The following is a 22,251-nucleotide window of genomic DNA, read 5'->3' as shown; positions in this document are numbered from 1 at the left end:
ACTAGGATTATTTCTTAATTTACCACAATGCGAGATAAAAGTTTTATTGGCCATTCGGATCGCAATCCATAAATCGCCCCGGAAAGGGACTCATTCATTTCCATATTCAAACCCCTCCTACAGATGAAAACCGAGTTTCGCCGGGTGCTGGCCAACTACATCGACGAGTTCGCATACAAAGTCCTGAGCAACATCAACCGGGACATGGAACTGACGGGGCTGCTCGAGGTGACCCACAAGTACGAATCGGATGTGTTCAAAATGCAGCTCTACGGGCTCCGGGATATGCCAACCCCTCAACTGTAAATCACAACCGCTTTAAGCCAAAAATTACAGCTCTGGATATTCAAATTTCAAATGTGCTTTATTGGTTATTCATAGCAACCCCAAGGAGAAGGCCAAAGAGGACAGCAAACACACGGATATCGATTTCCCGCTGCTGGGATTCCATCTGGTTCTGCCGGCTGCCGTAAAGTGCCATCATTCGGCAATAAGAGGTTTATGGATAAGTTATGACCATTTCAGTGATTATTGCCCTAGCTACGACATGCCCTACAGGCAGGATCATCGTGCTGGTAAATTAATATTTCCAACCTCTCGCTTTGTGCTGCGGTGATGTCTCCATCTCACAATGGAATGTTGTTTCTATTTATTTCCATCACGGGATCACAGATCTGCGTATTATTAGCCGAATCGAGTGGAAGAAGCGGAAGGAGATCCTGAAGGCGGTGTACGAGGAACCGCGGGAGAAACGACCGGAAGACTCCGAAGACGACGAAAGGGCAACCCACGACATCGACGTGGACAAAATCTACACCGAACACGCGGACGAGCTGATGAAGAAGGAGCGCGCCAAAAAGGGAACCAAGGCGCTGAATTTGTTCGAAAACGACGTGAACATGAGAAGCCATCGCATAATTGCCGGTGTCTATTGCATCGATTATCTGGAACAACCGATGCAGGAAGTTAAAATTGCGAAAAAGTCGCTGCTGCGGACGGGTGAGTTTCAGTTGGGGGTGGGTGAGGTTTGATGTTTTACTTTGATTGGCACACAGTTGGAAATAAGGTAGGGTCAAATGGTCCAAAAGGCCACCTTAAGGATTTGTGTCGTTTTATCATAATGAGATCCACATTTTAACGCCATTCGAAGTCCTAACAGTAACTTTACAATATTTGCTAGCTACCATCATGAAAACATTTCCAAAATTTGGCATTGTTACCGGGTTTAAATCGAGTAGAAAAGTTGGTTGAAAAATGGGGGTGGTTCAAAATGACCAAATGGATGGGGTGGAATGCCATTTAGTATGGAGAACTAGTAGTTTGCAACCATGTTTCTCCATGAGTTTGCTCTGTGGTATGAAAACGCTTATTCTTTAAAGGAATCATCGGAAAACCTTAAAATTTAGGCGAAAAAGGGAACAATCTATGAGTTTATGTCCAAGGGTTGTGGCGGCAACTCTTCGGTAAACATATTTTATTTAATGATTTTTTGAGGTTGGCCATTTTACCCCATCTGTGCGTCTTGGACCATGTTCCCCTACATACAAAGTGGAATCAAGTTAATGCTGATAGTTTCCAAGAATAATTATCGTAATGATCAGTTTTACTTTGAAAGACACTTTTCGCTCTAGGCGACATGGGTCATCTAGTAATCGTACTTTACAATATTATACCATTACGGTGGCCATTTTCCAAGGCTTTCAATGCTCGTTTAAATTTACGCACAATGTAAATCCCTCTTGCTATCGCAGTGACCACCACCACCCGATCTTAATGACCTTTTTTATCATCAAATCCCAAAAAGCTCTATGATGTAAATTGAAAAAAACATGACCGTTTCCGCAGGCGAACATTTCCATCCCAGGTGGTACTTTCGGCTGCGGAGCAATTTAGTCGATGGGATGGGTTTTATTTTGTACTATTTATCTCATACAATATGAACAGCTTACGCAGCATATAGGGTGCAGAGCTACTTGGGCACTTTCATGATTCACTTTGGTATTGGGGGATTTTCTCGGCCGAATCGTCTGAAACTTTGTCACGGTGCTCCCCTGACCGTTATTATCAGTAAAAATCTCCATCAAATCTGTGCTCACAAGTCGATTTCTATAGCTAAGCTGCATGTCTGGGCAAAATTTTAAAAAAATCGTAGGGCCCGTTTTGAAGTTACGCCCTTTTGAATGTGTAAGTCCACTAATTCAAAGGAAATCTGAGATATTTTAACGAGTTTTCATTGACCGTGATTATCAGAATAGATATAATATTAAAATTTGAATCGAAGTTGGTTTATATACTAATTTGTAACTTTTGGGAGGAGTTTTGAATGAGAAGAAAGACGAAATTTGGAGTTACGTCCTTTTGCAAGAGTAACCATTGAAAACACTAATTTCCAATAGATTAATTAGGCATTCTTTGAAGCAGGCATTCCGTTAAGCATAGGTAAATGTTTTCAATGACACATTGCACTTACATGTCGCCAAAGCCTTTCACAATTGATCATTTTTTCAAAGGCTCAAGCGCTCCAAGGCATTACGGAGCAATTTTCGTGTCATTATTACTATTCATAAAATATTTCTATGGCCCAACTAGCTACCTTGGGCCTTCCTTAGCCGAGTGGTTAAAGTCCGCGGCTACAAAGCGAATCCTGGCTGGAGGTGTTTGAGTTCAATTTCCGATCGGTCCAGGATCTTTTCGTAATGAAAATTTTCTTGGCTTCCCTGGGCATAGAGTATGATCGTACCTGCCACACTATATACTATGCGAAAATGGCAACTTTGGCAAAGAGAGGTCTCAGTTAATAATTGTGGAAGTGCTCATAGAACACTAAGCAGAGAAACAGGCTATGTCCTAGTGCGGGCAGGCTACTACTGGCGGAGCGGCTACTGGCTATTGCGGCTGACTTTGTACTGCTTCAGAACATAAACTTCAATTGCTGAGTAATGCACAATTGGTCTAACTGTAGAACTGTAGACCTATGTTAATACTTTTGTGATCATTTGTATTTGTGGCTATTGCATAAATACAATAGAGAAAGAATTGTATAAATCATTCAATCCATTCTCATGCTAACTCGTGAAGAGAAAGCCTCAGTACTTGAAATATGCTTTAGAAAAGTAAGAAACATTCGTTATTATTTGGTTTCATTGAATTTAAAATCATAACACTTTCAGAGATCTATGTTACATGTCTCCCTTGAAAATCAAACTCTCTTTAGAAGGTTCTATACCTCCGAGTTATGACCGAATTATAACTCCGAATTTCATTAACCCGAGTGTCATCACCCTGAACGCACTATTACATTGAATGCTATTGTTCCGAATATATAATTACCTTGCATGACATTGTCCCGTGATAATGGAATTCGATGTAATGCCATTCTAGAAACTGGAACTTGCGGAGATGGTCTTCGGGTATTCGGGGTAATGGAATTCAAAGCCCCTTGATTGTATTTTGAAAAAATATATAAAATATGGGAAAACAGAGTTGTTCATGGATTTAACGTAAATCCCAGTTTTGATGACCGGAAAATCGTAAATTGTTCTGTGGCCCTGTTGATAACCTGCTGGTCTACCTACCAGAATATGGTTTCAATCCTACACAAACTGAAGATTTCCATGTAAACTTTTATTTGTTTTCGATCGCAGACTGTGCTTGTGAAGTAAAGAATCGCCAGCTGCTATGACTCATCACAAACGAAAATACTTTGGGAGCTTCACAAAGTTTTCCAAATTGACAAAGACAAACATTCAAAATTAAGCTCTGTAAATGCAACAATTTTGAACTCTATTAAACAAAATAAAACGGATGTTCTAAACTTTGCATTTCTTCCATTTGTATCGCTGCTTTCTACGTTGTTAATTTTATTTTATTCCATACACTGCTACCCATAACCGAAAACTTAACTCGTAAAGTATTCCTTGACGTATATTTCGCTTCGATGTACAATAGGCAACGATCAATTGCATGTAATATAATCTGAATGGGTTAATCAAACTAGACAGAATATTGTGCTACAAGAACTAATTTGGTTACATGATGAAATTTGCTCCGTAATACCTTAAAACACTTGAGCCCATGGAAAATCAGTTGATTGTGAATACTTTGGTGGCATATAAGTACAATGTGCCATTGAAAACATTTGAATATGCTCAAGGGTATAAGAATGCCAAACTAATCTAGTTAAAATTAGTGTTTCAATGGTTACACTTTCAAAAGGGCGTAACCATTTTTTTTGATCTTCTCATTCAAAACTCATTCCAGAAGTTACAAATAACTATATAAACCAATTTTGGTTCAAATTTTAATGTTATATCTATTCTGATAATCACGGCCAATGAAAACTCGTTTAATTATCTCAGATTTCTTTTGAATTAGTGGACTTACATATTCAAAAGGGCGTAACTTCAAAACGGGCCCTACGATTTTTTTTTGAAATTTTGCCCAAACATGCAGCTTAGCTATAGAAATCGACTGGTGAGCACAGATTTGATGGAGATTTTTTACTGATAATAACGGTCAGGGGAGCACCGTGTTTGCAATAAGAAGCACTTCAGTACGATGCATATTGTGGACTAATATGTGGCTCAGTAGCTTTAAAAAAAACCCCACTGCCGAAGTGAATCAAGAGTGCCAAAAATAGGATCCGGTTCCCTAGATAGTTTTTTTAACAGATTTGTGAGAAAAAAATCATTTAGAGCTTCTGAATGAAACTTCAAACAAAAACAGTTTTCTACAAAGTTCTACATATTAGTAAGGGGTCCACATTAAAAAAAAATGCATAGGCAATTTTCTTATTTGTAGAATTTGTGGTATGGGGAGAAATCTCCCAGTACCAAACAGCATCCAATATCGGACACCGTCGATAAACTGAGAAATCATGGTCAAAGGAAGATGGTAGAAGAAAAGGAAGCAATTATAGAGAGTAATGTTTGCGTAGAATAACACATCCTTGAAATAAGCATGCTTTTTAAAAATAGATCATTGAAAATCTATAATAAGTAGTTGTGTTGCCTTAAATTTGAACTTGTTCAACCTTCCTTAGTTCATAAAAAAAAAAATAAAAATAAAAATTGTGACTAAGGGTCGTTTAGAGATCCTTACTTTGACAACCTGTAGTTTCGTTACTAAACAAGTAATCTAAACCGTCCTTATATTGTTTAATAGGTGCTCATGTGGGCAGTGAATAGAGATTTTTAACCCCAAAAACAAATGAATGAAGTCCAATTTTTTACGATTTTTGTATGGTTGGATGTATTTTGACAAAAGGATTAATGGATATTTATTCTGGTCCTATTGGAGCACCGTAATGACCACCGGGAAACCCGTGGTATGGGACCACTAAGTTTCAGCAGGCCATTTTTTAATTATCGGACAGGTTTGAGTCGGAGGTTCTCCGATTTGTATGAAACATTTTCCAGACGTAGAGCACGTGGATATATGACCAAAAGTATAATTCAAAAGATGTATAGTGGTCTAGTTTCTCGGAAAACTCTAGGAATTTTCACGATTTCCCTATATACAGTTAAACCTCCATGAGTCGATATCTCAAGGGTACATCGACTCATGGAAATATCGAGTCGTGGAAACAAATGCCTTGGAAAGCCGTTTGAGAGGATCATCATAGTAACCATGAAATTTTGTTTTCAATATGGTTCCATGAGTCGATATCGAGTCATGGAACATCGACTCATGGAGGTATCACTGTACCAATAATTATAAAAAAATCATATCTCCTAAACTATGCATCGTTGAACAAAAGTTTTTTTTGTGAAATCGAAAGCAAATTTCCTCAGCAATTTATCTATCTATCTATATAAATATAAAAGGAATGGTGTTTGTATGTCACGAAACGACGTGAAAACAGGTCAACATATTCACACAAATCTTTCACTATTACCTTCGTTAAGGGCTGCGACGTGTTCATGCGAAGAAAAAAAATAAGGAATGTCTCCGGAATAGTTGGGAAAACGGGAGAAAACAAATCTGTTATCTTGTCATCTGTTACATGACGATTCATAACAGTTTACTAGATGGCAAGACGTATTGCCACTAGTTTAAAATATAAAAGGAAAAATATTTCCCGGGAATTTTTTACCATGGAAAAAATTGTCGGAAAAATTGCGGAAAAACTATTGCTTGAATCATGAAAAATTTTCCAAATTTTATTTTTGTTTCATCAATCCATATTGTTATACTGGAAAACCAATGACCACTCGCACGCTTCCCATAGGAAAATGCGCTAGCGGCGGCTGTAATTTATACGCATTGTAAGTGTAAGTGCAGTAACCCAGACAACCAGAAATCGCATGAAAGTTCACGTTACAACTCGTTTATTCATACTAATTACATCAAACCCGCAAAACATCGTGGATAAACTCGTCAGTTTGAGTTTATTTATACATTTTGTTTCGTCTCGTACACTCGTATAAAGTAAGTCGCATCAATCCGTAGCAGCTGTCAAATCAACATTTGTTATCATAAGTTAAGTCGCATAAGATCACAGGTTGGTTCGGTAGAATATTTATACACTCGCATTGTATGTTATTATTCATCACATAATATATGCATGCATATCGCCTCCACTTTTGTACGTAGAAGGCCTTTTCACGACATCTTATAAGTGAAATTTTGCGCATATAAAGCCTCCAGGTGATTTCGTTATACGTACATTTTGGTTGTCTGGGAAACCATCGTTCTTCTCCAGTTAGAAGAAGCTTTCCGTGAAGCATTCGTCATTGGTTTGGTTTGGTTGGGTTTTTTTGTGTGTTCTATATTTGTAACCTTTAGTATCATGGGAGCCCAGTCGCGTAGTTAGGGGGTGCGGTCCGCACCGGGCCCCAGGTTCCTAGGTATCCAGAGGTTCTCTATAACTTGAGCCGGAGAAAGCCAAGAACTGCTTTGGAAACATTTGTATCGTGAGCTATACTCTAAACCAAGCCAGTTTCCAAGCCTTTCAAAATGAATGTTTGTACTACAAAGATTACAAAAAGTGACTAAAAAACTTCAGGAATTTTCCTAGGGATTTGTATACAACCTTCTCTAGGGTTCCCTCCAGAATTTGTTTTAAAGATTATTCTAATGTTTCTCTCAGGCAATCGATTTTAAATCTTTCAATGTTTTCTCAAGCTATGCTAAGAAAAAATACTTTAGAATTTGCTACAGGAAATCGTTCACCAGTTCACCAATATAATTACTTCGCTGATTCTCCCAGAAATTCGTACAGGATTTCCTGAAAAGTTTATTTCAGTTTCACAATTTTTTTCCGTTATTCATCTCAGTGTCGTAACTACAAAAATATTCCTACAAGATTACTTCCAATAAATTATACATAGGTTTATTCTATAGTTGAAAAAAAAAAATCTTGTAATGTTGCGGCCAGGATGTCTTTCCCTACGTTGTGATTATTTTTGGTGGTGATGAACGGACAACGACTCAAACGCACTACTTTTCATACTGCTAATTTATTACCACCGAGGGGCAGCGTGCCCGCTCGGTGGGGAACGAACGATAATGTACAAGCAAGAGGGATACAAATTTACAAGTGATGTGATGCTGTGTCGAGTGTTGCTTATATATTACAGAGGTAGTACGGTTGAATGCTATCGTGCGTACAAAGCATTGCAATGGCACAAAGCAATGCTACGCTTGCGGTGTGTCACCACGATGCCTAATTTAGCAAAGATAATAAAATTAGGCTGCTACTGATACTGGGCGCAAAGGGGATCAATTGAATGGGATCACACGCTAGGTGTGATCTGCACAGCCAGGGAGATGCTGATGCGAGATCAAACATGTAGAATGTTTTTCGAGAAATGAAATAGAAGAAGCTCTCATGTTATTTTTTTTTTCAGTATTACTTTGTGTCATTTTCGAACCACTCCTTCAGGCATTACTCCATAGATTATTACAGGAATTGTTACATAAACTCCACCACAGCATGTTCCACAAAATTTACTAGGACATCTTACAGAAATTTTACAATAGATCCAACCGGGGATAAATTTCTCCAAAAATTTTGAGTTCTTTCAAACTTGTATAATTTGTGAAGTAAATCCTCAATAGATTCTTTAATTTAATAGTTCATTTAGGGTTTGGAACCATTCAATGCTACATCAATAATTCCTTCGAGAATTCCATTAGAGATATTCCAAGGATTTCCTTACGGGCCCAGATAGCCGTAGCGGTAAACGCGCAGCTATTCAGCAAGACCATGCTGAGGGTCGTGGGTTCGAATCCCACCGGTCGAGGATCTTTTCGGGTTGGAAATTTTCTCGACTTCCCAGGGCATAAAGTATCTTCGTACCTGCCACACGATATACACATGCAAAACTGGTCATTGGCATAGTAAGCTCTCAGTCAATAACTGTGGAAGTGCTCATAAGAACACTAAGCTGAGAAGCAGGCTTTGTCCCAGTGGGGACGTAACGCCAGATACAAGAAGAAGGATTTCCTCTAGAAAATCCTACAAGGAATTATGCAGGGTTTCGTTTGGTAAATTTTCAAATAATTACTCTATGTGACATTCAGGATACTCATCCAAGACTTTCTCAAGAGTCTACAAGAAATTCGAAGATCTTTAGAAAGCTTCTCTCTTGTATAAATTTATCATCTATTTTACCAGAATCTGTGATATCCTTAGGGTTTAGTTTGGAAATGTCCAACGGATTTTTTTTTTCAGAAAATCCCTCCAATTATTTTTTAAAAATTTCCTTTCCATCTCGTTGGAGGCGTTCTTAGAGAAATTCTGGATGAATTCTATGAGAAAAGTTGGAAAAACCGTTTAAGAATACCTAAAAGAAAGTCTTTAAAGATAGTTTTAGATATTTCGGGGAAATTTAAAAATTTGGATAGGCTCGCGGAAATGACTCGCAGTGGGCTATCTCCGCACAGAACAAAAATCACATAGTGTGCGTTGAAAGCTTATTGAAAAAAAAAAAAACATCAATCAATCACTACTCTTCACATCGTTGGTTTACCTTTCATGTCCTGGGAGAAAACTTAAAAATTGATCTTTCCAATTAATTCCAATGCTGTTAGACACCTATCCCTCCTTGGGAATGCTAATTGTAATTACGAAAACGAAGACAGTATATAGGATAGATAAGGGACATCGATTTCATGAAGGCATCATGTTAAGCGTTCCTGGTAAAGTGCGTTAAACACAAATACGGAATCAAATTGTGGCTCACATTTTTACTCATCGAGCAAATAGGTTCAAATCCCATTTCCATCTGCATGGTTCGATTGTATATTCAATTAAAAACTTTAAAGTCTAGCGTAGGCAAATTTATACTAGCAAAATTGCACCCCACAGCGGAGTTCTAAGAACTTATATGTTCGTGATAAATTTAATATTATTTTGTTTGGCAATTGGACGTGTAGGTACTTGCAATAATGCTTCATGTGTTCATACTTCATATCATACACAATTTTGTGATTTAATCACTGTCCTCGAGGTGATCTTAAAATTTGTTCCTGATTGTCACGCCAATCAAAACAATCACACCTAACGACGAGAAAGGCTGACTTTGATGTTTAACCTGGAAAATTTAGCAGCCTGAGGGTTCCAATTTTCCAGGAATCAAAATTTTTCTTGCAACGCGTAATAAATTTTTAGTTTCAATTTTGCAAAAACGAAAATAAGAAGAAAATAATAAAAAAAAAACTTAGAAGTTATTTCTGAAGAAAGTCTTTAAAGATAGTTTTAGATAAATTTTTAGTTGCAATTTTGCAAAAAATCTAAACGAAAATAAGAAGAAAATAATAAAAAAAACTTAGAAGTTATTTCTGTATTCTATTGAAAAATCTCTGGATGAGCTCCGAGAAAGATCACTTCCTTAAAATATAAATCTTTGGAAAAAAAAAATCTTGAATGAATTTTCCTATCCCTAATAAAAACCTGGAGGAAACTCCTTATGAAATTTGTGCAGGAATCATTTAAAGTAGTTCATAAGAAATGTTCGAGTTATTAACTGTAGGAAACTTCAACAAACACCTGAATTTCACTCTCTGGAAAACAGTAAATACATGTAATAATATTTGGCGTAACGTCACCAGTAATCCTCACAGAAATTTTAGGCCTGTTGAGAGATGATTGGTTGAATTCTCTGAAGAATCCTTATATTGAAACGTCTGATCAGTCTGATCACGTTTTTTAGGCATGAAGTAAATACGGCTAAAGGTTTTCCGTCTCCTGTTCCGTTCCCTGGCTCAAAAAACAGACGGCCTTAGCGCCACCTCCGAAGAGGACCGTCTGTCGAATTATGTTTGCCCGGCAAGAAACCCAACCTCAGGGCGGGTTTGTTTTATAAGAGTCCTAATAGCAATTTAGGAAACTCACGAGCATCATCACTGGAAGAACTCACTAATTCAAATTTCCTTGTCCGCTTCAGACACGTGAGTGGAGAGACTGATTTCCCAGGCAGTCTACCCTGACGTTCAAAAAACAGAAAAAAAAACAGGTAGAACGACGCGAAACGTGAGAAATCTCGAAGACCAAAAAAACTGTTACAGGGAAAGCACTAACATATTACAAAAATACATAATTTGGTTGTGAACAGCAAAAACATTTAGAAATTTATTCAAATTTGATAACCTAGGTTTTTATTCATAATTGTGTGTTCCTTTCCTCTTCATTCTTCTTCCTACTTTCCCTAATGTGTGTGCGGATTTCTAATCTGATTCTATCGACATTTATCGATTATCTTCTTCTTGTCTTCGAGCTCGGTTATTTGTGTGGAGAATTAACGCATGCGCATGGTTAGTTTGGTTTGGCTTGTACTCACGGACCCTTTTAGATGCTGCGAAGAATGCCGCCGGCAAAGCAGAAGCGACGGTGATGAATGCGCCGGCAAAGCAGAAGCACCGGACGAAGAATGCGACGGCAAAACAGGATTCCGAATTTAGCAAATCGGTGATGGTGGTATTGCGACTACCACTCCAAATACAGCAACGAACTGCGACTTTTTGGAATTACCTCTTGGTGAAGTGTCGCACGCCGGAAATCACTTGCGTCGGTGACGGATGACGCAGTTGACGACGGTGGGGATCGTCGGAGGCTTCACACGTGGCCTGTCCACGCTAATAGAAATTGGTGATGGCCGCTCTGTCGGAACGGTTTGTTCCCTTCCGGCTTTCCCCTCAAACCGGGACTTTTGAACGCTGAAGCGTGGGGTCGAGAGCAACGTTTAGCGAGCAGATGCGGTGTGCCGAGCTTGGGCTGTAGATCGCTAGACGCAGATCCTGAATAAAAAGCCGTCGAACGGCTTTCTCAATTTACAATCGCACACACAAACTGACTTGACCGCACTTAACCTTCTTGGCTTTAGGCTAACGAACTTTACTTGACAAATTAAACACACCGCGACACTTAATTATTCACGCACTCTCGCTTCTTCCACGGTCCAGGTCAATATGGACGAGTAGAGATTCTGAAAGTCCTCAGATAAGGTGTGATTTTACATCTTCGTGGACGGAAGTACGTAAAATCACCAAAGTAATTTCACGACCTTTTCAAACGACGATCCTCATCAACTACGAATGAGAACCGATTGAAGCGCTATCTCTTTCGCTACCATTCCATCTAAATGATCTGTATCGTTCCGTCTATTTTTGGACTCCGATCTATTTAAAACGATCGTTAACGATCGGGCTTGAACTTTGAACCTTAGGCTTATTCGTGTTTCGTGGTGTAGTGTGTAAGGCGACCGAAACTTTTATTTGATATAGTATTGGTAGAAGGCGACTTGTATGCAAGTTTTTTATGCGGTTTTGGAAAAATGCATTTCATTTTGAACTGTGATATTGAATATGGCATATATTTAAGTGAACTATTGAATTTGTTAATTTTGACATTGAAATAATATATGATTAAATGAAAAATAAATTAACACGAATAATAAATTAACATTAAAGAACATGAAAAAAACAATATAATTATATAACAATTTATGTACATCTATATTTATATTGAATAAATCTTTAAATAATATTTGCAAAAAAGTGACCATGCTACAGTCTCTAAGTCCATATTTTAAGATACTGAGCCTGTTGACTAGTCACATGTCAATTGTATTAAAGGGCCCAAAAATTTGACTTCGCACCGGGCCCCGGAAACCCTAGCTACGCCATTGTAGGGAGCCGCATGGGAAGTCATTGTAATCATCAATCATTATTCTAACGTTTGAAGGATCAAATCTGAAGATCCACATTCCTTGAAAACTTATCAATATATTTCTAGATATGTTGTGGCAATCCATCAACTTTCCAGCGACATTGGTCCACTGAAACTCGGGATTTGCCTCCACAATGAACTGTCAAAATATAAATGAAAAAAATAGAAGAAAGAAAGAAAAAAAATATATAGAATGAGACAAAATATAGGAGAAATAGCAAGGGTAACAAGCATGTCTTGACATATACATAAAGTGTTGGCCCGAATGTCATCACCCCGACTTCCATTTTCCAGAATTTACAATTACCGCGAATGAAATTTGCGCGTGATATTATCGCAGATTAACTAGATTAGGGATTATTGTTTTCGGGTTAATGAGAATCGAAGATATGGATTTTGAGATTATGGGGTGAATTATCAATAAATAGGCCGTCTTCAGTGGCGTGTAGTACATTTAACCCTCGATAAGTCGATTACAATACTGCTGTGAATCGCAAGTCAGCCCCATCTGCATTTTCGTCAAAATTGAGTTAAGTTCAGTTTTCAACATCTTTTCCACTGCTCTTTCAGCTGCAAATTCTGCACTAATAAACAATATGATTCGTTAAAAAAAAATTGAAAAAACAGCAAGTCAAATTGTCTCATAATGAAAAGTAATCGCATATCAGTCCCACTACAGACTTTCGCACCGTGGAACACAAAAATGTAACTTGTTTGTTTATATTTTTCTCGGAAAGATATCGTAGTGAAAAGCAAGTTTTGAAAGTTTCATTAAGATTGGAACATGTTCTAATCCCCTGGATTTTTTTAAATATTCGTATGGAAAACGAGTTTGAAAACTTCACAGCTCATTTTCTCAATGCCTACTTTTTACAGCTGAGACTGACTTGCGAATCACGCCAGAATACTTGAGACAAAATTTCATGGTTACTATGATGGTTCCCTCAACCAGCTTTCCAATGAAAATCTGTTCCATGAGTCGATATTTCCGTCAGTGGATGGCCCTATGTCATGGAACGGTCTACTTTCCTGCACTTCATCATGCAGTGTTATAATACAAGTAAACTAGAAGGACTAGTTTTGAAATATATCGGAACTAAGTTGAAACCATTTTCCGCTTTGAAAATCTCACTCGTGAATATAGGCCACCAGAAGCAGTTTCGGCCAGAGATTTGGCTTTGGTTCCAACTGAATCAAAATATTTGCCTATGTAAAACTGTGTATAATCCGATATGGGTACCGGTGCTTCTACCCAATTTTCCGTTTTTATTAACACAAACAGCAATTTTCAGTAGAAAAAAACAGAAACTTGACAAAATGGGAATAATTTTCTCAGAAAAATTGAACTTCTGTACACTTCTGAAAAGAAAACTGCAGTTTTAAACAGAAAAATACACATTATCATCATATACATTAAGGTGCCAATGGAATGTATGGGAAAAATTTTGCCATCGAATTTCAAAATATTGTAGTGCTCAAAAGTTTTGTCTCCTCGAAAAAAGTCCCCATGCAGATGTCCCCATTAAGATGTCTTAGAAATGCATGAAACATCAAGATCTGGTGTTGTTTGGAATTTTTTTTTTTTTTTTTTGAAAAAATCGACCTTTTGGGATTTAGTAAATTTTTGAGTTGGGGGAGTGAATTGAATTTGAAATGAACGATTTGAATTCAATTGCTGAGAAATTCAAGGCAATAGTATTGAAACATATCCTATATCATTGTTGGCCACTGAACGCATATTATATGTGATATTTCATTAGGGTGGTTCATGTACTTTCCATTAGGGTGGTCCTTTTTGTTAAAAAATAAAAAAAATAAAAAATAGAATTATAATTGAATATTGAAGACAATAGTATTGGAACATCTCTCACATTATCGTAACCCATTTTCTACATTTAATATGTGATATTTTACTTATTTTCCATTGCGGTGGGCCTATCTGTCGAAAAATCATAATTTGAATGAGATATTAAAAACCATAGTATTTTATCACCTCTTTCATCATCGTAGGCCATTTCCTTCATTAGATTCGTGATATTTCATTGAAAAGGCTCACTTATATTCCATTACGGTGGTCCTTTAAAAAAAAACGAGAATTTGAATGGAATAATAAATACACGAGTAATTCTTCATTGGCATGCCACTCTTCGTTAAGATATTTTCATTAAGGTTTTCTTTTGAATAGTTAAAATAAAACGTTCCATTAACAATAATCAGTGAATTCAGTGAAGCACAACTCTAACTGCCTTAATCAAAATACAGATAAAAAAGGAATGAAATAATTTTTGACGTATTCAAATTATGACAATAGCTTGATGGGCGACGATGAAGGGCAACAAAAGTGTTTAGTTTATATTTTCAAAAGAGATTCTCAGCCTTGGGCTCCTTCATTCCTGAAACAAAAGTACGTTGCCTTCTGCTTGCTATAGTACACGCGATTCGGTTGTGACAACGTAGGCAATTCCAGTTTTAACAATCAGTTCTCGTTTATTCTTCAAAGATGTAACAAAGTTCCTTATAGAAATTTCGTCGGAATTTCATATGGATTTTTTCGTTGGAGTTTTCAACGGATTTTTTTTTTTGAGTTTGCTTTGGAATTTTATTCGGAATTTCCTTCAAAATTCCTCTTACAATTTTTTATTGGACTTTTCTACGAAATGTCCTTTGAAATTTTCTACGGAATTTTCATCAAAATTGGAAATTTATCCTGAATTTGCTTCGGAATATCCTGTGGAATTTTCTTCGGTATCTTTAGAAGTGCCCCTTTGAATTTTCTGTGGTATTTCCTTCGAAATTTCCTACGAAGTGTCCTTCGGAATTTCATTCTGGACTTTTCATTGGAATTTCCTTCGAAATTTACTTCGGAGTTTCTTTTTGAGTTTCCTTCGAAATTTGATTTGGAATTTTCTTTGGAGTTTCCTTCCGAATTTCTTTTAGAGTTTGTTTCGGAATTTCCTGTGTAATTATCTTTGGAGCTTCCTTCTGAATTGTATTCGAAATATTATTTGGAATTTCTTTCGAAGCATTGGAATTAACTTTGGAATTTCCTTTGAAATTTCCTTTGGAGCTTTCTTCGGAATTTCATTTGGGATTTCTTTTGGACCTTTGAAATTTAGTGCGGAATATTCTAAAAAATTTCCTTTACAATTTTCTTTGGATTTTCTACAGAGTTTTCTTGAGAATTTCCTTACAAATTTGCTTTGGATATTCCATAGAAAATTCCTTAGAAATTTTCTACGAAATTTCCTTTTAACTTCCTTTTTCATTGCAATTTGCTTCGGGATTCGCTTTGGAATTTTCTTTGGAATTTCCTTAGAAATTCCCTTTTGAATATGCTTTGGATATTTTTCAAAATTGTCGTCGGAATGTCCTTTGGAATGTGCTTCAGAATTTCTTTTAGAATTTTATTCATTTTTTTTTTAATTTTTTTTTTCGGGATTTCCCTTATATTTTGTAAGTTTCCATCGAAGTTTCCTTTTGGAATTTCTTTTGGAGCTGTGATTTTTTCTTCGAAATTTCCTTAGAAATTCCTTTTTGAATTTCATTCGGAATTTGCTTTGAATTTTTTTATGGAATTTCCTATGAAGTTTTTGGAATTTCCTTTGGAATTTTGCACGGAATTTTCTTCGGAATTACCTTTGGATTTTTTTCGAAATTTCCTTTGGAATTTTCTACGCAATTTTCGTCAGAATTTCCTCTGAAATTTGCTTCGGAAATTCCGTTGGATTTTTTTGTAGTTTCCTTCGGAATTAACATTGGAATTTCCATCGTAATTTCCTTAGGAGTATCCTTTATGATTCCTTTGCAGTTTTCTTTGAGGATACTTATCAAGTTTTCTTCAGAATTTCCTTTGAAATTCCTTTATTACTTCCTTCAAAATTCTCTTTGAAATTTCTTTCGGAATTTCGTTTGAAGTTTACTTCCAAATTTGTTTTAGAGTTTCCTCGGAATTTCCTTTGGAATTTCCTATGGAGATTTCGGAATTTTATTTAGAAGTTTTGATTGGAATTTTTTACGAAATTTTCCTTTGGACTGTTTTACGTAATTTTCATCAGAATTTCCGTTGAATTTTCTCGGAATTTCCTTCGAATTGTTTTTTTCGGAATTTTCTTAGGAGTATCCTTTAAAATTCCTTTGTATTCTTCGGAACTTCATATCTCATTTACTTCAGAATTTCCTTTGGAATTTCTTCATGAATTTCTTTCAGTAAGTTGCTTCAGAAAGTTTTTTTGGATTTCTTTGGAATTACTTTCGGAATTTCCTTCTTCAGTTCTTCAAAATTTTCTTCAGCGTTTCCTTTGGAATTTCTTTCGGAATTTCTTCTGGAATTGCCTTCGGAATTTCCTTTGGAATTCGCTTCGGAAGTTCCTTTGAAATTTCTTATGGAATTTCCTTTGCAATTTCTTTTAGTGCTGGCTTCGGAATTTCATTTGGAATTTTATGCGCAATTTTCGTCCGAGTTCTCTTTGGAATTTGCTTCGGAACATCCTTCAAAAATCCATTCGGATTTATTTTTATGGAATTTCTTCTTGAATTTGCTTTGGAATTTCTATCGGGATTTGCTTTGGAATTTCGTTTGGAATTTCTTTTGGAGCTACCTTCGGGATTTGATTTGGAATTTTCTACGTTATTTTCGTCGAAATTTGCTTTGCAATTTGCTTCGGAATTTCTCCTGGAGTTTCCTTCGGAATTCCTTTTGGAGCTTCATGCTTAATTTGATTCGGAATTTCATTTGGAATTTCTTTTGAAGCTTTGAAATTATTTCGGAATTTTCTTCGGAAGTACCTCTATAATTTTCGTTTCCTTTGGAATTTCCTTCGGAGTTTTCTCTGGAATTTCCTTCGGTATTTCCTTCGGAATTTTCTCTGGAATTTCCTTCGGAATTTCCTCTGGACTTTCCTTCGGAATTTCCTTTGGAATTTCCTCTGGAATTTCCTTCGGAATTTCCTTTGGAATTTCCTTCCATATTTCCCCTAGAATTTTCTTCGAAATTATCTCTGGAATTTCCTTTGGAATTTCCTCTGGAATTTCTTTCGGGATTTTCTCTGGAATTTCCATCCGAATTTTCTCTGGAATTTCCTTCAGAATTTTCTCTAGAATTTCCTGCGAAATTTCCTCTGGAATTTCCTGAGAAATTTCGTCTGGATTTTCCTTCGGATTTTTCTCTGGAATTTCTTTTGGAATTTCCTTCAGAATTTCCACTGGAATTTCCTTCGTAATTCCCTCTGGAATTTCCGTTGGAATTTCATTCGGTATTTCCTTCACAATTTTCTCTGGAATTTCCTTCGGAATTTGCAAAACTAAATTGGAAAGGTCACTGAGGCTCACTGCTTGATCTCTGAGATGAGTGCATCTGAAATCACGAAGTAGCAAGCGGATTTTGTATGAGACGAGGACTCCGAACTGGTTCAGCTTAGTGAAGTGTTGCATTCCGAATGAAAATCACGCAAAACTTTTCAAAAGGACCTTTCTAACAATGACAGGCTTTCTAGAAAACTCTTTTGTTGTCAACTAAGTTACCTTTACATTTTTCGTCGAACATTACGCAAATATTATGTAGTAGTCCACATCATAATCTTTCGGTCTGTAGATATTAAGGTTGAATTTTTTACAATGACACCATAATTAAGGAAAGTGGTCGAGACTTTTGCGAGAAATCATGGTTTCAAACTGTAGAATGATGCACCCTAATGGAAAATGAGAGAAACTCCCTAATGAAATATGTTAACAGTGTCCTACGATGATGTCGCATATCAAATGGAACTAGAGATGCATGAATTCAGAGGAATTTAAAGCCTCTCTAAACAAAAATGAAGACAATGGCCTACGATTATAAAAGAGGTGTTAAAATACTAAAAGGATCAAATTCAAAATTTCTTGATTTTTTTTAATTTTCGGCAAACACCAATGGAAAATAAGTGAGCCACCCTAATAAAATATCACGAATCTAATGAGGAAAATGCCCTACGATGATGAAAGAGGTGATAAAATACTATTGTTTTTAATATCCCATTCAAATTATGATTTTTCGACAGAAAGGCCCACCCTAATGGAATATAAGTGAACCACCCTAGTAAAATACCACATATTAAATGTAGATAATGGCTTACGATAATGTGAGAGATGTTCCAATACTATTGTCTTCGATATTTAATTAAAAATTTTTTTTTTTTTTTAACAAAGAGGACCACCCTAATGGAAATCAAATGAACCACCCTAATGAAACATCACATATAATATGCTTTAAGTGGCCAACAATGATATAGGATATGTTTCAATACTATTGCCTTGAATTTCTCAGCAATTGAATTCAAATCGTTCATTTCAAATTCAATTCACTCCCCCAACTCAAAAATTTACCAAGTCCCAAAAGGTCGATTTTTTCAAAAAAAAAAATTTTTTCCAAATAACACCAGATCTCGACGTTTCATGCATTTCTAAGACATCTGGCATCAAAAAAAAAAAATCGATTTCGGAAATTTCATGTACCCCCTCTTTGGAGATTTTTCATGGGTCTAAAAAGCCAAACTTTGACCGCTTTGGGGGTCCACTTAATGAAGTCCGATTGAGCTCAAATTTTGCATGGGGTCTTTTTTCGAGAAGACAAAACTTTTGAGCACTACCATTTTTTGAAATTCGATAAATCGATTTTCATTGGCACCCTAATGCACAGTATTAATATGGCTACACACTGTAGCGACGCTGAAAAAATGTGATCAAAATCGTTTTGACTTTGAAACGCGATTTTTGTACAGTCAACTCTCCCTTACTCGAAGTGGCCATCGAGTTAGGGAGGTATCGAGTTACAGAACACAAAACCAATGCAACTGGGATCCAAGGGACCATCGAGTTAGCCATGAAAACCAACTTTTATTATGGTTCTCTTACTCGATATCGAGATACGGAATATCGAGTAAGGGAGAGTTAACTATACTACAGTATCTTCAGGAAATTTTCTCCATGAAATACTCGCTATTTTATGAAAGTGTTAGTTTGGTGAATTATGCTCGAAAAAGTGAGAACGAAATTTTATTTTTGTATTTATAAATTCAAGAATATACTTTGTACAGGTAATGAACATTAAATATATTTTTATTTTTCATTGAATTAGAAACGTATGAACATTGTTCCAGTCGAATAGATTCTCACCTCTTCGAGGAATACTAAGCACCATTAATTCATAAATTGGTGATTCTGTTAGATAAGAACATTCTTGACAGAATACTTCTAGCTTTTAGGTTGAATTAGTTTTGCCACGATACTAACCCTTGCCGAAAAATGATCGGAAGAAAAATCAATTTTGATAATATTCTAAATTGTATCAGCAAACCCTTCACTTGCAAACACATAAATAATACGCTGCTCATAATATACGAGGAAAGTCTAGCGTGTAAAGAAAACATTTTCCCACAAACCAACAGTTTCCTAATTTACCACCATCGGTAAATATTGTGTTCCGTTTGATTAAACTTCACTCCACAAAGCCGCCGTGGAATTCCAACGAGTTGTAACATCAATCATCTGATTGTTTAAGTTTTCGCAACAAATCTTCAGCTTAACACGAATAGCACCCATCACATTGTATCTAAAGTAAACCTATCCCCTTTCCCAACAGTTCCACAACCGGGCCAGCTGACGAGGAAGAAATTCTATCAGCCTTACCGTCCACCTCCAACGCCCCAACCCGGAGTGCGTCGTCTCCCCGAAGAAATCGAAGCCGAAATCAAACAAATGGAGGAGAACCTCGACAAACTGGCTTTGATCACATTACAACTGCCGGAGAATGTATTCTGGTTCGAACCGCCAATCGTGTGCCGTTGGGAAAGCAAGGAGGAGACTCTCGAATCCGAGCCAAGTTTTGCCAAGTACCTAGATAAACATAAACAGATGGTGCAAGCTGCCAAGGAGCGAAAAACCAAATCGATGCGCGACCGGAAGACAAAGTATATCGAAGATTTTAACATTCTCGATGTTCCTTCGCACGTTCATCTTAGTTCCATCGTCGCTGATTTTGTGATTCCCAAGCTCCCGGAAAACTACTCGGTGAAAATTGTACCCCAGGACGATAAGAAAAAGTCGCACCTGTTGACGAGCGGTAAAAAGTCCCGAGAGAAAAAGAGGAAAATCACCAAAACTCCCTCAGGCGCCGCACTAACGAACATCATCTATGAGACGAAAATACCGTCCTATCTTTTCCCGCCAGGCTGTGGAAGTAAAATTCTGAAAATATGGAATAGACGAAACAAACTAAGCTACCCATGCATTCCGGAGGAAAGTGACGACCAGGCCGACTATGATGACTCCGACAACGACGTGGCCTCCTCTGCTGGGAATGGAAAATCGAGGAAAAAGCAATACATGTTCTCGAAATTTATGAAAGATTTAGACGAATTAATTGATGCGAAAACCCCGAAATTTGAATTTAAAATTGAGGAAATCGTTACGACCGTATCCAAAGCCGAGCAGGGTAGACAAAGTGTGATGATTGTACGGTCCGAGGAACGGGCACGGGACCGTGATCGGAAGGCAAAGGTCCAGAAGAGCAAATTTGACTCCGACGACGAAGAGGTGAACTATGGGGACATTCAGGAGGTGGGCAACTACGTCATGGTTGACCGGGAGAAGGAATACGTCGGCAAGTGGAGCACCAGGGATATTCATGATGTAAAATTCAACGAGGACAAATTAACCATTCAGTTTCGGATCGGACGGCTGGGGGCGATAGGATTCGCCGCAAACCGATACAGCAATTTGCCATATCAGTCGTGGGAGCTGAAGCCGGACCTCAAGAAGTATGGAATTTAATTTAAACTGGATGAGATTGTAGATAGTGTGCATGAGATTATTTAGTTGAGTTTGATATGTTTCCGAGTGCAAGCAAAATTTCCGATAGTCATTTCAGTGATACATGAAACGAGGAACTTTCCATATGCAAATTTTTGATAATCTTACGGAGATGAACCAGCCTAGGGCTGAAAATCTCCTTAATAAAGCTATAATAATAATATAATAATGATTTTTGATAATTATTATAGTAAAGAGACGGAAACTCCTTTAAGGTACTGTAAAAGTGGAGTATTTTGATCAATCTATCTTCTATATAAATTTAAATGGAATGGTGTTTTTATGTCACGAAATGAATTGCGGATGGGTCAAAAGATTCATTTCTTTCACTATTGGATTCGGCATAAGATGCGACGTGTTTGTGCGACGAAAAAGTTTAAGAAGGTCTCCGGAAAGTCAAAAACCTGGAGAAAATTAATCTGTATTTATTAGACCATTTCACAAAAATTGAAATGTCTGGGATTCAACCAGTCACCCCCTAGTCTTGATTGCAATACTGAAACAAACTACCAGACAAATTTTCATCCAATTTGGAGAAGATAAGGAGGTGCCTCAAGTGGAATTTGTGTTTTTTAGCTGTTTTTTATCTTCAAAAAATTCTAACGAGAATTTGGAAAAACGAAAATCAAAATAAATACCACTAGTTGAACGTATTCTTAGCACTTCACAACTTTTGAGAACACTGTATGCCGATTAGAGATGGTTTTGACCTCATAACATTGATTTCTGTTCATTAAAGTACCTGTAAAACATACATTTCTCTACAGTTTTTGTTCTACGAATTTCTTAACCTCATGCCTAATCATAAAAATTCAACCGTAGTATCATTCCTTTGGGGCCTTCCTTAGCCGAGTGGTTAGAGTCCGCAGCTACAAAGCAAAGCCATGCTGAACGTGTCTGGGTTCGATTCCCGGTCGGCATCGAATGCGAATGTTGTTTGAACCACGACTGCATTGATGACATTTGCTAGATGTTTGTTTCAATCATCATCCATCATTGAAAAAGCAAAGCTACTATGTTCAATTTTCTATCATGTCAGCAATTGCGCCATTTGGCAGCTGCTCTAAATGCCGAGAAATGAGGAATGTCGTATGACATGCTACAATAATGCTCAGAAAAGGCAAAGGAATGATACTACGGTTGAATTTTTATGATTAGGCATGAGGTTAAGAATTTCGTAGAACAAAAACTGTAGAGAAATTTATGTTTTACAGGTACTTTAATAAACAGAAATC

At 37.0% G+C, this 22,251-nt stretch overlaps 1 protein-coding gene across 1 annotated transcript in view; it reads left to right on the top strand.

The window, feature by feature from the left end:
* LOC5568566 (protein CASC1) overlaps window positions 1-22,251 on the top strand; it is an 88,556-nt gene that overhangs the window by 27,161 nt on the left and 39,144 nt on the right. The window contains exons 4-7 of the mRNA XM_021850110.1: window positions 124-302; window positions 382-575; window positions 673-999; window positions 19,788-20,964. Coding sequence (XP_021705802.1) covers window positions 124-302; window positions 382-575; window positions 673-999; window positions 19,788-20,964 — 1,877 coding nt within the window. The remainder of the gene's footprint in view (window positions 1-123; window positions 303-381; window positions 576-672; window positions 1,000-19,787; window positions 20,965-22,251) is intronic.

This window comes from Aedes aegypti, chromosome 3, assembly GCF_002204515.2.
Source record: "Aedes aegypti strain LVP_AGWG chromosome 3, AaegL5.0 Primary Assembly, whole genome shotgun sequence".
Taxonomy (NCBI): domain Eukaryota; kingdom Metazoa; phylum Arthropoda; class Insecta; order Diptera; family Culicidae; genus Aedes; species Aedes aegypti.
This window is presented reverse-complemented; position numbering and strand designations above follow the sequence as displayed.